At 36.0% G+C, this 18,833-nt stretch overlaps 1 protein-coding gene across 12 annotated transcripts in view; it reads left to right on the top strand.

Annotated features, from left to right (window-relative positions):
* Positions 1-18,833, top strand: part of AFDN (afadin, adherens junction formation factor) — a gene marked incomplete at its 3' end in the record, with an annotated part of 129,483 nt that overhangs the window by 92,687 nt on the left and 17,963 nt on the right. For 11 of the 12 annotated variants that reach the window (XM_084284802.1, XM_084284794.1, XM_084284801.1 and 8 more), the window contains 6 exons: positions 14,573-14,638; positions 14,805-14,878; positions 15,400-15,518; positions 16,494-16,688; positions 16,961-17,052; positions 17,485-17,673. In XM_084284802.1, coding sequence (XP_084140928.1) covers positions 14,573-14,638; positions 14,805-14,878; positions 15,400-15,518; positions 16,494-16,688; positions 16,961-17,052; positions 17,485-17,673 — 735 coding nt within the window. The remainder of the gene's footprint in view (positions 1-14,572; positions 14,639-14,804; positions 14,879-15,399; positions 15,519-16,493; positions 16,689-16,960; positions 17,053-17,484; positions 17,674-18,833) is intronic. The other variant, XM_084284798.1, reaches the window with a different exon arrangement.

The following is an 18,833-nucleotide window of genomic DNA, read 5'->3' as shown; positions in this document are numbered from 1 at the left end:
TTTAATTGAATATTACGGTTTTAGTTGCAAATAATACGGATAACATAATACATAACATAATTCTCTTTACTGTAAGCTTGCAAATACAGACAGTTAATGACACTTATTTTTTTTTAACTGTTTATTAGCTCTTTACTTATGTTCCAGGTCTTTAAGACAGAATTTCAGACGCTTCACTCTTCCCTCTTAACAGCTTTCTTGTCTCTGTACATTCTAGATACTTAAGGAAAATCTTTGCCTTTTCCTTCCAGCATGGCTTAATGCTACTGTTTTCATACGCTGTGTAAAAACTAAAGCTTATGACATTACACCATGATTTTCCTTCTTACTAGTTGAGACCGCAACTTTGCTCAAGTAGAGTGTTGTTTCTTGCTTATATTTAGATTGATGTTGCAAATGGGTCGCCTAGACATTGTAGTTTATGTCTTCTGGAAAAAAAGGGTTTGTTTGTGTGGCTTTTATTTTTTTATTTATTATAGTGCCAATTCTTCCTTGTACTAGCACCTTATATGCAAGCACTTGCTAGCCCACAAGTTACAGTGCACATAGTATTTAACTAGAATTACTGTACCAGGTTACGTTCAGTTCTGGCATTCATATAATTTAAATGTATTTTAAATGCATGTTAACGCAGCATTTAATTTTTACATTTTTTACTCCCTTTGATGAAGAAGACTTTAAGAAGTTAAATTCTGTGTTGACTTTTTCCTGTGTGAATAATATTGTCATTTGGGGTAGAAATTTAGATTATTAACAGGGTCTCATAGATACATCTTAATCCAGTATCAGTGGATACACTATCTACCTGAAAGTGAAGAAGCACAAATATGTGTGGAGTAATATACTGTATATTTTCTGCTGTAATTTCTCCTTAGTTACAAAGCCATGAGGCATCACTTTGAAAAAGTGTGCGTGCACACACGTGTGCAATATACATATTTTTTTAATTATTGTTATTTTCCCCTAAAAATAGATCAACCGTGATGTTCTTATTCTGTCCATGGACCTAATTAAGCTGAAGCATTAGTTCTGGGTTGCCTTGACAGGGAAATGTCACGGAGTGTTCAATACAACTTCTCCTGGTACTGAACTCTAACTAGCCCTTAACATGCTGCTGTTCAGAGACAATTTAGAGCAAACATACAGTAAAAAGTTAACTCTTGTTTAGGGCAGTAGAGCTCAAGCAATATGTATTCCTTGAACTCAGCAAAAGATTTTTTTCCTTTGAAACACAAGATACATAGAGTCAAACTGGTTTGTGTGTTTAATTTCTTTTGTTAAGAAATAAACGTGCCTTTTATGAGTTTGTGCAATATCATATGAATCTGAAGTTGGAGCATTTATAATGGTGAAAGGTTACAGAAGACCACTGACCAAAACTTACGTAGTCTTTTACAAAGGCATTGTATGATTTTTTTTTGCCTTTACCTACTGCTGTTTGGGTTTCATTGGAGCAAAAGTAAAGTATAGTTCTGTAGAAACTGTTGCACGCTTGATTTCGGTCTCAGAATATGACTTTAGGCTAATTACTTTCACTAGTTGACTTAGTTGCTTTGGTTTTCATCCAGATATCTTTTGGAAGCCCTCAATTTGCAGAGTACAAGAGAAATCATGTTAGAAAGTCATATACTTCTGTCTAGCACAGACGACGTTACAGTTATTCGTGTCTGCATGCCTGCTGCCCATGTTCATCTATTTGCTTTAGGGGGGATTCTGAATGCTGTTATTTGGTTGAAAGAAAGTTAGCGTACATGCGAGACTACATACAAAACTATATAATCTATTTTGACTGTCTCAGGAAGTCCATTACACAACATCTGAGGTTCTTTGGTCTCCTGGAAGGAACAAACTTTAGGAAGATACAAGATGCATTTATTTACTTGCTTTGTACCCAAGTCAATCTTGATTGCAAATGTTCTTTTACTTAGAAACAAAAACAAAACAAAACGTGACAGGCACTTAACATGAAACCCTTATTCCAGTAGAGAGAACAACAAATCTCTTCAGTCCTTTATATTTACCCCTTTTGAATCTATTTGTACATAGAGCTTATAGGTATGTGGATGTAAAGTTTCTAGGTTATGTTGGATGCTTCAGAATCCGGTTATATTGTACAGCTTGCAGCCTAGATTTTCTCTGAATTGTAAGCCATATATTTTCTATTTGTGCAATATTTCTTTGCTTGCTAATAACGTTGATTTTCACCATAGGCTGAATCCCCATTTCCCGTTTAGTTTAATTGGAAATGTTTTCCCTGCTTGTGACTGTATTTTTTCCAACTATGAAACTGTTTGGTATTTTCCCACCCAAAATTCTAGTGGAGAATTTGAGGGAGGAAAGCAGACGTTTACATATATGGAGCACGGGTCAATTTTAAAACTCTTTTTAATCCAGGCTACTGCACGACTCACAGCAGCTGTGGCCACAACTAACAGACAGTAAGCTGCTTCACCTCGTTTCTGTACAGCGTGCTATAAAATATTTTGTCTAACGATGACAGATTTTCAAAGCCTCTAAGTAGGTCCTGAAGTAGCAGAGGCCTTTCCTTCCTCTGCCAAACTTTTTTTCTCTGATCTGCATGGGAAAGAAGCTTGCCCTTGCTGCAGGCGGGCCGGCTAGCTGCAGAACTGGCCTCTGGACTGACAGCAAGTAGCTCAGTGAATCGTAGGCATGCTATGTTCTGTACATAAAGCAGATAAATATGCTTGTTCTCAGCCAGATGCAGACGAGAAAATGTATTCAGCTTTAGGGAATGAGCGTTTGAGGGAGAGGGAGTGTTTAGAAACTTTTACTTTTTGCAAAGAGTACATTTGTAAACTGGCTGCGTAGTTTACTAAACTGGTATTCTTTAAAGTGCTTATAACCTTGGATTATTTTAATGCTTCTGGACCTGCTACTTGCCAGGGAGGTCAGACTGAGACTTGACTCTGCTGCATAAACTTGCCTTTAAGGATGTTTATAAAAATTTACGAAGATCTGCGTAAACTTAAGAGTCTGGAATCAGAGAATTAGCCCTGATAAAAATCAGTACAATCTGCTCTGGGTGTAGGCAGATAAAAGATTTCAGGCCTGATAGCTAGATTACAGTCATGGGGCAGAGCTTTATGGTTTTCTTTAAACACACTTTAGTTGCAGGGATTCATTCTGTTTTAAACGGTAGTTTTTATGAAGTTAAACATAAAATTAATGAAAAAGACCGACTTCGGAAGCAGAGTCATCCTTGAACTGTTACAAGAGATGCCAGGGCCTAATGGTTCAGCAATGTGAGTGTGTGTACATGAATGTGTGCAATATACGTTATTTAAATGAAGTTGTCTTTATTTTTTGCAAGATTATGCAAAATACAAGCAAGTCTTGGATATTAAAAATAAATAAATAAATAATCTGATGGTGTCTGCAAACTTGCAGTCCAGAGTGTTTTGACAGCTAGTCTTGATAGCTGAGGCTACGTGCATTGAAAACTGCTTTGAAAAAAGTTGGTAACTTTATGGGGTTTTAATAGATTCAGCCAAACTATAACTGGAGGGTAAAGATGCCTACATTTCAAGACTGCTTCTCCATGTTACAAATTATGTGACGCTTGCAAATATTTAAATATTCAAGTACTGAAGACAAATCTTCAAATTGGTACTGCAAGGTCATTAGGAACACTTGAATTTCTTGTAAACGTTTAATGTAAAAAAAAAAAAAAAAAAATCTTTTTATTGAGATGCATTTTTTTTCTTTAATCAAACACGATTCTGGCGGTTTTTATTGAAAAGTGTTCAGCACTCCAATAAAACTGCTCCAACAAAGCATGTGAATCTAAACCGGTATGGGGAAATGATAGATCAGAACAAGTAATGACAAGACCTTACTGTCAGTTGTCTGGAGAATTACCGGTTTGGTTAGGCACAGTACACGCAGATAGATATGCTTTACAGATGCATTAATTTTACCTTCGTTATTTAATACTACAATTTTGCAAACAACTGGAAAAGTTTTTGTTTTTTTAATGTTCTAATTCAAGTCGTTAAAATAACTGGGTCACCCCACAGATCTACTGAAACGTCAATGATATTACCAACCTAGCAGAAAGTACAGCTCATTGCTGTTCCACCAGAGCTTCTAGTGCAGCATCATGTTGGAAGAAGATAGTAGCTTAATTGTTAGGGGTTATCACCCCATTTAGCCTGGGGTACCGGTGGGACAGCTTGGTGTCTACAGGCAGTAGGTCCCTGCGTGGCGCGGGTGCTTGGCTTTTAGCCTCAGCTGCGTGTTGTTTGCACGCCATCGTGGCTGCTTATCCTGGCAAGTGCAACACGGGGAGGAGGTGGGGGTGGAAATTTGTCTGCTTTTAATGGTTCCGTGGTGACTGAATAACCAGTCTGGGGGCTGGGTATGGTGCTGCCACTGGGGAGGCTATATCTGATGTTACTGTTCACGCTGTTGCCCTATTTATGTTCCAGTCGTATGGAGGTTGTGATGTATGAGCCAAATTTTCCTGTGCTCACTACTTATGAGGAAGTTTAATAAAACTCATCTGTCTTGTGGCATAGCAACTCTAGCAGTAAAATGTATTCTTTTTAAGTATTTGCTTTAATTCTGTAATTTTTATTAATTCGTTAATCCTGTATTCTTGTCCATCCACATTTCTGCACTGTTCTGGTATGTTAGAGTAGTCTTTTTTTAGATCACTGTAGTGTTTCAGATCACTGTAGTTTCTTACTGTTTTCATTACCACTCAGTCTGATTACTCAATAAAAATGCCCCTTTTTAATTCCCCCTCCTCTGTTTCTACAGCTCTTGTAAGTTTTGAAGCAAATGCAGAGTTCTGAGCACAATCCTGTGAGACCAAAGAGGTGCTTGCAAAGCAATGCTAAATGTGAAAACAAGTATGGACTGTTGTGTTGTTTGATAGATGACACATATAAGCTGATGTAAGAAATAATAATAATTAAAAAAAAAAGGTTAGTTTGTCTCAAAAGCTGTGGTTACAGTGGCTGCATTATGCAGCTTGGTCCTTTGGCTTCTTTGATACGATTTTTCACAATCATATGATTAATATGATTTTTTGTAGTCCAGCAGAGAATCATAGCAGGAATAGATGACAGAAATGTCCATTTAGACAATATGTATAAAATCTTTGCATAAGTTTTTCTGCCATAAATCTGAGTCAGCTGAGCATATTTTTGTATTTTTCTTTTGGTGCATTAAATGCATGATTGGCTTTTCTCAGTATCAACTTGTTTTTCCTTCCATCCTTCTGCTCCCAGTGAATTAACAGATTTTTCTGTTTGCAGCCTGTCTGACTTAAGAGTTGGAATCCCTTAAATAAAGCTGTTTTCGGGGTTGGTACTTTTTCTTCACCTTCCAGGTGCATTTTTAACATGGAAATCTAGGATTTGAACACCGTTTTTTCACCCCCCTGCCAGCTCCCTCCTTCCGCCTTGTATCCATGGAATGACTTAAGTGTATTGTACCTGCATTGTAGAGACTGAAAGTGTACTGACCACAGATGCCAAAATTGTTCTTGAAATCTTGAAAAGTTGCCGTGGTTGCATGAGTTTTCTTTTCTTTTCTACTTTTGCAGACCTTTCAGAATAGTCTTCTGGTCAACTAATTTATTTCTTCATTTATTCAGTAAATTCTTGACTAAATTACTTTGTCTGGTGATGTGTCTTGGGATGTTAGATTACATTTTCCAGTTGTTCTGCTTATTTAGAAGACATTTATAAACAGCAGTTTACAGAGTTTGTGTTACTTCTTAATTTTCAAAATAGAAGTATTTACCCAGGGCTTACTTCCATGCTTTTTGTGGTATTTTAATTAGTGGACTTCCTTTCTGTCTAGTAATTAAAAGAAGAAAAAACACAAAGGTATACAAACAAAAGGCTTGAAGATACAGTATGCCATACCCATTACAATAGAGTTTGTCATCTTCTGAAAGTGAAACTAGCTTGAATAATACAGAAAATAATTTGGATATGCTTTCTTGAAATTCAGTGATCAAGGAATAATATTTTCTGAGAAATGTTTCTAACAAGGAGCTTCATAATTGTGTTGGTTTAATAGTAGAAAAACAGTCTGTGTTATTTTGATGCTTCCTTAAAAAATAATTTTTCTGTGCAGCTTATGTTGATTTACTAAGTGTAAGTCTGCCCTAACGAAGTCAGCTTAAATTTTGAGATTTTAGGTTAGTAAAATTCCTATTCGTTACAGTTTAATGAACTTTAAATGTTATAGGAAATGTTTAGGGATTACTCTTCTCTGAATTAATAACAAAAAAGTCAACCATGTAAACATATGTCTGTCAATCATATGTCAACATATATATTATGTATATATGTAATTAATAGTTGTTTCTCAGGTCAGATTTTGATACTGACCATTTTTTGCTGGCCCTTGGCTCTCCAAATTCGTTCTTCATTGAGATAGCTTTTTGGAAGAGCTGAAAGCTCTTGCTGAAGTTGAATTTGGTTAAGTGTGCTCTGCAGTCTTTTTTTGTATTTTCAGATGTTGTTCTCTTTGTATTGTAAATGTGTTATGGTCTGTTTTTTTGTTTTTTTGTTGATTCATCGTGATAGAGAAAAGATAAAACATCTTGTCCTGAAACAAATGAAGTGATAGCTATTGCTAATTTTTCTTTCATAAGCTGCAATTTTCTTGTTCATTAAGTTGTCTGCTATTTTAGTATTTATATGTGTTACTTTGTGGTTTGGGTATATAGTCTGCATTTTTAGTTTCTTCCTTTAACAGGTCAGGATTTCTTTCTTGAAAATAATTGGTTTAAGAAGTTTCATAAGTATTTTTGCAAAATAATCTGTAGGTACCAGTGTAGACTTATCACTTTTCTTCTAATCAAATTTATAGCGTGTTTTGAGGTTGAATTTACACGATTTATGTATTTTATAGGGTCTGAGAGTTGACTTATGATATTCGTGTGGCTTCATATGCAGAAGATAGTGTCAATTTGTATGTAGGGTCTAACAAGTTAAGAATGTCCTTCGTCAATTCAACTAAAAATGAGCAGGAATAAAAGTCTCTCTTGTTATAATTAACTTTTCTGTATGTGCATTTGACAGAGTTGAATGTAGTTGAATGTTGTTGAACACTAAACTAAGGCCTAATCAGTACCACTTCAATAATTTGAAGTTTGCGTTTAATTTCAAATGAAGAGTTAGACTTTCATGAGCTATGCAATCTATTAACAGTACTGACGTGATGCTCCCAACAATCGTAGCCATCCAAATGAGTGATAAACTCAAGAAGCATTTTCTGTGTTTTACTTCCTTGCTTTTATTATCTCCATCCTCGGGTTGTAATTTCAGACACCATCTTGTAAGATGTTTCTGTTCTGTGGTAAGAACTCTTTGAAGTAGGGCTACTATGGCAAAAATCAAGTTAGTTCTCTCTTCCAAAACCTTACGTGTCTTCTGTCCTCCTTTAAGTATTGTTATACAGTATACATAAACCACATGGATGTAACAGAAACAGTTGTAAGGGAAATAGAATTTCTGGTGACTTTTAATTGCTGGATTAATTGGTGGCATTTCATATGACCATTTCTTGCTTATTCTTTTGACTTGTAGCTCCTTCTGGTCTGTTTCTTGGAGGACAACTCATTATTTATTTATTTTTTACAATGCAGTCTTGTCACTTAAACAAATATTTTTCCCATACATTCTTTTCTTCATTTAGATTTAGGATAAAGACCTCAGTTACCATTCTAAGCAGACTTCTGTATGCAGAAGTATCCTGTGTTTGCCTTTACCTCCCAAGCAGGATTAGAAGATCTATTAAAATTCCTTCTAAATGCAAGAGAATGTTCCCCATTGTCATAGAATTCCTGCAGCAACCTGTAAGTCACAGCAAATTAAGGATTAATTATTCTAATACTCTTACTAAATTTAAGTGCATGCCAGACTTGCAAGTGCAACATGTTAACATCTTTCAACTTGTGCTGTCTTAAAGTATTAAATTACTTCTTAAGATGTGTAAGATGATTATAAAAAAACAAACTTGAAGGTATTAAGTTGCTTGGATATGCATGGCTTTGGTCTGGTTACTGGACCTAATTGTTTTCCTCAGTTTCCCACCTGAGTTGACTGTGTACATCCATCTTAAAGATGAGTGAGCTCAAGCATGGAGAAGATTACTTTCAAGAGTCTTTTAATGTTTTTGTTCAGAGAGAATTAAGGTTCCTGGAGGAAAAAAAAAAAAAAAAAAAGACGTTTATCCCATTGTGTAATTACATCAGTAAAGGTGTTTTGATTTTTTTTTTTTCTTAACAGGATGTATTTTCTTCTGTTCTAAATACGCTATTCATGTGTATCTCTTGCTAAAATCAGGGTAATTAAAATGTTTTATGTTTAGGAGGGGAATTGATGGGCTGTGGCAAACTTGGGAAGTGTCTTTTGGGTGTGCTTGCCATGAAGGCTTCAAAAAAAAAAAAAAGATGAATTTCAATCATTTGTAATATTTTTTTTTCTCCTTGTTTAGTTTCTTTCTCTTTCAGGGTACATATGCATGGCTTAGAGTGTGTTTTTCGTGTTTGTTTGTTTGTTTTTGTGATGTCCTCCCTCCCCAAACACTTTGGAAATTGGCTTCCACTAGAATACTGTTGCTTTGCAGACACTGATCAGAGTTCTTTCACGAGTGAGTGGGTGACAAATAGCAGGATTTAGGAATCTGATGCGGTTTAAGTTGCTGGGTTAAAACATCATGTCGTTCACGGAACAATGGAGTCTGAGGTGGCTGCAAAGCAAACCTGATTATTTTATGTTACGCTATTTTAACCCATTTGGAAATTATTTGGGTGGTGTTTAAACTGAAATACCCTGTGTTAGGTCAAATTAATTGGCTGTGTTTTGTATTGCTCGTTAAAAAGAATACTTCCCTAGTGCAAATTCACAGTGTGCTTTTTACATGGGTAAGCTGTTCTGACATTTTAAAAATGAACAGTTCCTGGTGATTATTTTCCTTAAAGGAGGGCTTTTGGGTTTCTGACAGTAGAAATCCCTGTTTGGGGTCTGGTGTGGAAGGGCTACCTGATGCCAGCCCTGTATGCAGGGAGGATGTCACCAGCCCTCCTTGATGCACCCAGGCCTCCTGGCAGCCCCCTTTTTTGATGTCTATGATCTGTCTTATGCTGGGCTGTAAACAATTTTAGAAAAGTGATTTGGTTGAAGACTTAAGTGCTTATTAAGGAGCAGGGGTTGGGGAAGCAGCTCAGCTTAACCTTCAGGCAGGCCAAGCCAGGCCTGGGAGCTGCCATGAAGCATCCATGCAGCTCCAAGCGCAAGAGAGCACAAGCAGGCTGGTGGATTTTGGTGTGATGCTATGTGTCAGTGCCCCGCTAATGTCATTTTAGTGAATTTAACACATGTTCAATACTGAAACACGTAAATATTGCTACACTGCTGGCCTTAAACATTTTTGCTGTGCTTTATGCGTTTTTATTTATGACCTGGGCTGTTTTCTTTTTTGTACTGGTTGTAAAACTGTACTGTAGAGGTGTTCCTCATGTTGAAGCTTAGGTCTGGTGTACTTGAGGTATCAGAATTCATAAATATCACATAATTCCTTTTCTTCAGTCCACAACTTACTGTTGTTCTCATTCTCATTGGTTAATAGCTACGGAAAACCTCAGAAAACCTATAGAAAACATTTTCCATGTGGTTGTCTGCTTTGGTTATGCATTGTAGCAATAGCAACCATTTAGAAGTAAACAGAAAAGATCTTTTGGAGTCGAGTACTGGGCTCATGCAGTTCAGTTTAGGAATACTGTAACCTGTGGTGAGGCTTGTGTTGACTACTTATGACATAATGATTGTGCTCACTTTCTGTTAAGCCCCTCATATTTTACCAACCCTTCATACATGGCTCTTTCAGCTGAAAACTGTGACTAAACAGTGGATGATAATTTGGAAGTAGCAAAGAAGAAGCAGTAGTTTTTATTTTGTCAGTTGTACACCTTGAAAAACGCCATAAATTATTACTTATGGGAAGCATTTCCCATTTTTTCTCAAAATAGGTGGTGTTTATTCACTTTCTGCAAGGATTGTAAAAACAGATTTGGTACCACTAGAGAGTTTACTATTGTAGATTAAATTATTTTGTTGCTTCTACAATATGCTGAAGTAGTTTTTGAAAACGTTTTGGGGAATTGTAATTGTTGATATATATATCTATATATAATACAGATGTTCTCATCTATATATAGATATATGAGAAAATCTGCTGTAGGTTACAATATATTAATTTGGAGAGGGAAAAAAGCATCTCTTTACACTTACATTCCACAATTTCTTGCATTCCACAGTCATTTAACTTCTCTACAGCTGTGTTCTTCTGTTCCATCTCACAGCTTTACAGATAAACATGCGTTTGGTATTCAGGATTGGAGAAACGAAAGTGGACTGGAAAGAATGTTTTCAGTATTACTGCTACTGGTACACGTAATTGCTTTGTTTATGGAAGAATAATTTTAATTGTGCTGACCTTCACATTTCTTTAAAAGAAAAGCTTTAATAAGCAGTCTACAAAGAAACCTGTCCTACTGTACTGTCACTAAGTGACAGGAGAAAAATTCATGTGGTACATATGAGAATTAACTGTGTAGTCTCCTGGAAGATAGAACTGAAGCAAAAACCAGTCTGTTTCAATAGAAATTAAGAATTTGGATTCCAATCACTATAAAGCTTAGGGTAAAAGTGTCAGGAGGCTAAGTTAAACTCGATGGTGCTTAGTAAGAGGTCTGCCTAAGCATAAGTGAAAAAATAGTAGGCATCTTGTTAGAAACATACGAAATGGTATATAAAGTACACAGGAAAGAAAAAATGCATTTGTCCTACTCTGGGAGTAGATGTGGTAGACACTAAAGATGTTCTATGTAATCTGAATAAATAGAGATTTATTTTAAAATCATTTTTATACTTTTAAAATTCATTAGCCTTGTGTTAAGTAGGTGACTTGGAGCTAATGCATCTGCTCGTAACTTGTCTTAAAAAAAAAAAAAAGGCACACAGGAAAAGGATTGACAAACTGTATAGGCTTCAAAAGAACACTTAGAAAAGGAACAGTGAGCAAAATGTCAGCTCCCTTGAAACATCATGAAGAATCACTGTAAGGTTTAGAGTGCAAGAAGGGTTGGAGAAAAAATCCATCTGATCTGGTATCTTTCAGCTGTGTCTAATAACAGATATTTAGCCAGAAAGTGTAACAGAACACATGTAAGATGTTTCTTCCTAGTTTCTAGCTTTTTGTAATTTCAGATTTTTTCCAGCATTTATTTCATCTGTATCACTTTTTCTGAAAGCCCTTGGAAGATTTTACCATGAATCTTTGGCCTCTACAGCAGTCTATTGGCAGTATCCCAACTGAATTATGAAATCCTTTGGAAAAAAGGTTGTTGGTTTGGTAGTGTTTTTTTCCCCTTGGGGGGGGGGGGTAGCGGGGAGGAATAGTTGACTTCATAAAATATGCTACCTGATGGCATGAGTGAGAAAGCTTTGTCTTGGCTGGCTAGAGAGATGATAAATAATCCTGTTTGCCATTTGTAATTCCATAGACCTTCGCCTTCTCTCTTGATTGTTTCTAAGCTGAGGAGTCCATAGAGTCCATATCTGTTATATGGCTCTCTCAAGGAAGTAACTCCGTGTTTCTGATCATTCTTGTTATCCTCTGAGCCACATGATTCAGCTGGTGCCTTTTCGTAAGGGAATAATCAGAATTAGGCAGTTTTCTAAATGTGAACCCTGTAGTTGCGTAGTGACCACAGTGTTTTCTGTTTTCTTTGCTCTTGTCTAATAGTTCTGTTGGCTCCCAGATGTTTGAGCTGATATATAAGGATTGCTCAGCAACTAAACAGATGTTTACACAGTAACTAAAAAGAAGTTTCTTGAACAGTTAAAGCCAGTTTAGAAACTACTGTATGGGTATTTTTGCAATTGAAAATGTTTCTTAATCACTATTTGCAAAAACAGTGCAGATAACACAGGCTTTAACAGAAGGTTCCAACTTCATTTAAAGTATACGATCACAGTCAAGGATAAGAAAGGTGACACATACAGATACAGTATGATGTAATTCATGATTAGCAAACTCATGGTCCCCACATTTCTTGATTAGTGTGTGCACTTTTTAAAGTGGCAGTGCTCTTCCAACAGCTTGCTGTTTTCACCTTATCTTTGACTGTGTTAGGCAGATCTTTGGACTCACTGGATCCAAGGGGCTGAGATTCTTGCTAGCGGCCTATGGAAGCTAGGACTGAATAAAGCAGCTTCAGTCCCAGGTAGCTTTAGAGACATCTGATTAGTCTTGGTCAGTCTGGCTCCAAGAAAAGCTGTTGCTTCATCCCCCACAATTAAATGTGACTATGTGATTGATCCGTGGGGCTGTAACTTTAAAGGGTGGATGGGTGACTCTTGCTGTTGAGTCTTTAGCCCTTTGTAACTGAACGAGCTTGCTTCTAGGTTTTATACAGTGGTTTGAGGCAAAGGAAGGAGGCCAATCATCTAATCTTCAGTTCCCAACAAGAAGAGAGAATTCTTCTGGGTTGTTTATGCCAAACTTGCACTGATGGGGACCAGTCCCCTACAGGGTGGAAGCATTACTTCACATTCAGACCAGTAAAACGCGTTTTCCCCTGTTATTGCTCCAGTATCATGCGGTCCTTTTCCAACTCTTGGTTTTGACTGGTGCATTTTCTATCCAGCAAATTTAGTTATAGTATTATTTGTCCTTTTTCTGAAAAACTTGTGAGCCTGATGAACAGCACATTCATTTAGGTCTTCTCTGATAGCTTCCATTCCTTGTGAAAAGTTAAAACTTCCTATCCAGTGTTAAACTAGTTACTAATGTGCATGGACAACTTCCATCTTATCCCATGACAACTTAAATTCTTTAAGAATTCCTAGTAAGAGATATCGCCACATATTTTTTGGAGGGCTAGATGTTCTGTCAGCCAGATCAGCATTTTCCATGTGCTTCTTGGTTGCTTGAGGAAAAAGATTTATGAAACATGACTTTTGTTTTTCGTTGTTTTTATCTAGCTGTCTTCTGACTTGTATTTCTCATAACTTTAACTGATTCTTCTGGTATAAAGTTAAAAAATAATATGCAATTGTCTGAATGTTTCCTTAGAGTCCTTAAAAAAACTAAGTGTGTATTTATCTATATATATTTTTTTTAATTACCTTTATGTTCTTCCTAGACACAGAAAATGTCTTTTAGTTATTTTATTAATATTTTCTTTTTTTCCTTTATGTACAACTTATGCAATTGTTATGAAAAATTTGGACATATAGAATGTTAATATTGAATCGTGGGATTCAAAGTAAATCCTGTTCTGTGGATTTTGAATAAACATTTGAAATTAACTCAAGTTTTAATTAATAAAAATCTAAGCCTTCACCTGCTTAGAAAAATCTCGCGTAATGCTTGCTTTTGAAGAACACCTGTACTTTTCTACTTTATTTCATTATAATGATGGAAGCTGTGAATGCTTTTGCTGACAAAAGAAGTAGAGTTGGAAAAGTGGGGGGGAGAGGATGAAGAATTTGCATTTTCAGTACAAAATCAACCTGGGCGTTATTGTAGAAAACAAAATCTGTGCTCTGAAAATTTAACAGTAGTTCTGTAGTGTTCTTCACAGTGACATGCAGATTAGTTTAAATGATACGGCTTGCTATGCTACATAGTGTAGTCACAAGTGATTGTCTTACATTATAAGTGACAATTTAAAGGTTTGTGATACTAACGTAGACTTGTGTGGTGTCTTGCAAATTAGAGCACGTGGATGATGCAACAGCATGGCTTGAATAGATGCTCGCATCCTCATGCCTTAAATTTGTTGGCTGTCTAGCAATATGTTCAGTGTTAACAGTCCTTTTAAAATTGTGGGATACTTTGAGGCAGATTTTTATGAACAAAATTGTATGGTTCTCCAGTAGGCTTAAACAGTGGTTTTGTTAACTCTGAAATACTTCCTAGTTGTAACATCTACTTGCTTATTATAAAAAGCAGAAGCACTGTTTGCTCCTCTTTGCTAGTTCCTTTACAGTCCTAATAACTTTTACTGTAAAAAGCATTTCTATTCCTTTGGGTCATTAAATCTCAAAGCAGAATAGACAATCTGCAATTTACCTTGTTAGATTTGGGTGTTAGCAAGGGTAACACTGCAGTCTTTTGGAACATAATACACAGAATACACAGGTATCTAAAATAAATAAATAAACAGCATGCATACAAAAGTGTAAATAAGTATTTCTCATTAGAAGGGGGTTAAAACAAACCTTATAAAGTGTAAATTTTAGTTGACATATTTTCTTGATTATTGAAGCCTGCATTAAGACCACATATTGTTTGCTTCTAACAGCTTGCAGGTTCTAGAGGCCTAATATTAAAGCCTTCTTTTGATTTTAAGTGAACTTAACTCTCTTCTATATAACTTTTTGTTTTGCTTTCCTGGTTTGGAGAGGAAAAAAAAAAACTTAGAGGTTTATCTAGCCATGTAAATTTTTATTAAAATTTATGGAATGGTCAAGAGATTAAATATAAATGTAATAAAATAATATCCTTTTCTCTGTAGGGTGCTGGTCAAGATAAACTTGGAATATACGTCAAGTCTGTTGTGAAAGGAGGTGCTGCAGATGTGGTTAGTAATAGTTTTAAACATCAGAATTTCAAAGGTGGAAAGATCCTTTGGAAATACTTTTAAAGCCTTTATTTGCTAGTGTGCATGAATTGTTTTCATTTACACCAAGTTAGCGTTGGTGCATGATTTTTTTTTTTTTTTTTTCCTTGCTTGAATATGTAATTAGGATGGTCGTCTGGCTGCAGGGGATCAGTTGCTCAGTGTGGACGGTCGAAGTTTGGTGGGCCTATCCCAGGAAAGGTACAGAATGCTTTCACTCAGTGTCTTTACATGGAAAAAAAAATGCTAGTGTAATTAGTCTTTGTATCTCTTCTTTATCGTTTGTTGTTTTTTTTTTTTCCTTTTTAAATGACTCTCTCTGTGTTATCTTAGTAACAAAAGTTTTCAGCTGTTTGCAGAGTATTTTCTGTATATAATATTGGTATCTGTATAGAAGAGATGATGTTACACATTTGGGCTGTATCTTTCTGCAAGCTGTTCTTAGCTCTATTTTTTAAATATTTTGGCTTCTGACAATTATCTGCAGAAGCTGGAAATACTTATATGTAAGCATATCGTCTGTTTAGTAAATAGACTAGCTTCTAGCTGTTGTTTTGTAATTTTTTTTCCAACTGATTTTAAGTATTAGAAAAAATAGCGTTTTGTCAAACAAAAAGTAACTAGAACAAATATGGGGGAATTGTGACATAAAAAATGATGTCAAGGAGAATTAAGTATTGCAGTGCCTGATTTTGTTTTATTTGCTCTGACTTCTGTTGCAGGGCAGCAGAACTTATGACAAGGACAGGTTCTGTAGTAACACTGGAAGTAGCAAAACAAGGAGCAATTTACCATGGTCTGGCAACCTTGCTTAATCAGCCATCCCCAATGATGCAAAGAGGTAAACAAACAAAAATAATATTATACATAGCAATAACAGTTCTTTTTATGACTTAGATTGGAGAAAATACAGTAATTCATAGTAACTTGCCAAATACTACTAGAGCATTAAATCAGATGAAATTGAATTGCATAGAATGGAAGCATTTATTTTGTTATCAAGAGTTCATATGATTTTTAAATACTGCTTAAAATTATACTAGTCTAATCATTAATACATGTTTTGCAATTGTGTCTTTAAAAAAAAAAAGAATTTAAATACAGGCCTGGTTTTGAAATAATTTTTATTTTAATTAATGAAATATGATGAATACAGACATTTTACAATAGCTTTTCTATCCCTTACATAATAGCTTCTCTCCTCCTCATGGAGTATGACTTCCTTGTAACCAGAGAGTGTAATGTAATTACAAAGAGAGAAAAACAAAAACAGAAACCCCTGGAACATGTTTTATTTAGTTTTTAAACTAGAAATGCTGAAACCTATCTTCTTAAGTTTGTGTGTCTGCTCATAAATTCTTCAGTGTTTCTCCAATATTTTTATCATTGTACTTCACAGACCTAATATGCAGGTCTTACATAAAATATTTTTGTAAAGGAAGTCCTTTTCTGTATATACGATAGAATAGAACAGAATGGGTTAAAAGAATAAATCCTTATTACCACAATTTACAACACCATCCCAGTTGCCATATGCCTCTATGAGTCAGCAAGAGACTTTTTAGTAAGGCACATTTGGCTTTACCAAATACTGTTTTATCTTTTCAAAAGCCCTTTTGAAGCCATATATATCAAAGGAATCCTGTACCGTTGATACAGAAGTGGAATTGCATATCTGAAGAAGCAAAGGTTTTAATAATTGCTTTACCAGAAACTCATTTTTTCTTCTAAATGCAAGGGAGGAATCCTTGGAAGGAATGTGCTAGACCGTAGTTAATATAAGTGAAAGGGGGAAAATGTATATCAACTGTTACAGTTTCTGACCGCCGTGGCTCAGGTAAACCCCGACCAAAGAGTGAAGGTTTCGAGCTGTATAACAACTCCACACAAAATGGGTCACCAGAGAGCCCTCAGCTGCCATGGACAGAGTACAGTGAACCAAAGAAGCTGCCAGGGGATGATAGATTAATGAAGAACAGAGCTGATCATCGCTCCAGCCCCAATGTAGCAAGTAAGTAAGATTATCCTTCTTTTAGAGGTAGATGCCTCTTCCACTAACTTTAAAAACTGTTGAATTCCGAAGGGGGAGGGGGAATTCTTTTTCTGTTTTGTTTAAAAATAAAAATGTTTGTTTAAAATAATTATGTAGTAGCAATGTTTTTGGAGCAAGCCTCTTGTTAGAACTATTCAGAGGAAAAATCATGTTGTGAATACTGTTATTTTATTAAGTTATGTAAATTAATATTAACAGGCACATAAATGCTTCCTCTAACTTTCCAACAGATCAGCCTCCAAGCCCTGGGGGAAAGAATGCTTATGCATCTGGAACTACCACCAAAATAACCTCAGTCTCGACTGGAAATCTTTGTACAGAGGTCAGAAGTGGCAAGCAAAATGCTGGCTATTAAACTTTCCTTAGCTATCAATAGGATCAGTGTGCTTGAGTCAAACCAGTATTTCAGCCTAATGCTAGTGCTAGTGACTGGGTAGGGGGCTTGCTTGTTAAAGCTTAATGAAAGATTGGGAAAAGTTTGGGTGATTTTTATGAAATTTTGTTCACAAAGCTGTCACTGCAATTTCTTTGGCTTATGCCAATATTACGTACTTGTTTTCAGACCATAAAAAAAAATTAGTCATAACCACAGTTTATATTTGATACTGGAAAACCTCCATATCTGTTATTCCAGACAAATAATGGTCTCAGAAGGCAAAACAAAACTTAAAGGAAATGCATGTTTAGAACAATATTCTGTACTGATCTGCGTGATAAGATAAATTCTATCTTACGTTCTTTCTACCTTTTTCAGGAACAGACTCTGCCTCCACGACCTGAAGCTTATCCCATCCCAACACAGACCTATACTAGGGAATATTTCACATTCCCAGCTTCAAAGTCCCAGGATCGAATGGGTCCAGCGCAGAGTCAGTGGCCAAGTTATGAAGAGAAACCACAGGTCCAGGCAGAAAGTAATCATTCGATCAATAGTACAATGCAGGTCAGAAGCTATTTCTTTCACTGTAAGGAAGGGGGAGGGTGGAAGGAGGAGTGGAGGCACAGAAACAGCTTGATTTCCACTTCCCATTTGTTGAAAACATTTTTTCAGCAACTCAGTATGATCTCAGAGCTGTTGAGGATAAACCATACCACTGAAGAGGGGATAGCTGTGCTTCTGCCAAGGTTGACCTGGGTTCAGAAACCCTACTTTTTAACTTTTTTTTTTTCCTTTTTTCCTCCACAGAATTTGTTATCGAGTTATGCAGACCTGTTATCTGTGATATTTTAAGTCCCTATTACTCAGGATAGTGGAGAGTAGACAGTAGTATGGTTTATCTTATAAAATGTTTAGTGGTTTTCTGAAAAGTAAACTAAACCTTCTAAGAAGTTTTATGTGGAAAAATCTCTTTGCTTGCAGGGCACATTGGTTAAGTGACAGTGAAGTATTAAAAATTAAACAGAACAGTATTTTGAAACTTATCCAAGGTCATCACTGAAACACATTCCCTTTACAGTTAAAAAATAAATAAGGAAGAAAAAACGTAAGCTGCATGATTTTTTTTTGCTTGCATTAATCCTGCCCTGTCACCAAAATGCAGGTGCTTCTTGACCTGAAATGAATTTACCCCCATTGTACCTTTATAAAAGTCAAAAGAAAGATAATGTTGTTCTATTCTTTGTAAATGAGGACTCTTCATTTCCTGTACGGATTTGAGTAATCTTGGTTGTCTGAATCCAGTCACCGGCTCATTATTTTTTTTCTCTTAACGCACCGGAGACAGCATCATCAATCAAGAATACAAATTTAGAGAGAGAAATTGTTGTTGCTGTTCCTAATTTGTGATAAAAGCTGAGCTTTACACCAGGCTTGGTATGTTGTTACTTTTTGAAAAGCAGTGTCATCTAAGTTACCTTGATACTGCATCGTAGAAGCAAAGGAGAGTAGTATCTCTGCCCTAATGGGATGAGCTGCCATCTGGACGTGCACCTCTCCCCTGTTTAAGGTGCAAGCTTAAGCGAGTAGCTTAAATGAGGCAGTTAAAATGGATGAGATGAACCCCATCTGTTAAAGTTGTTAACAGATGCTGAATTTGAGCTATGGTCTTAAGGCTTGAAAACATTCAAGAAATGTTTTCATAAAGCAAACAACTAGAAGCTTTA

Source organism: Netta rufina, assembly GCF_964035555.1.
Source record: "Netta rufina genome assembly, chromosome: 3".
NCBI classification, from domain to species: domain Eukaryota; kingdom Metazoa; phylum Chordata; class Aves; order Anseriformes; family Anatidae; genus Netta; species Netta rufina.
This window is presented reverse-complemented; position numbering and strand designations above follow the sequence as displayed.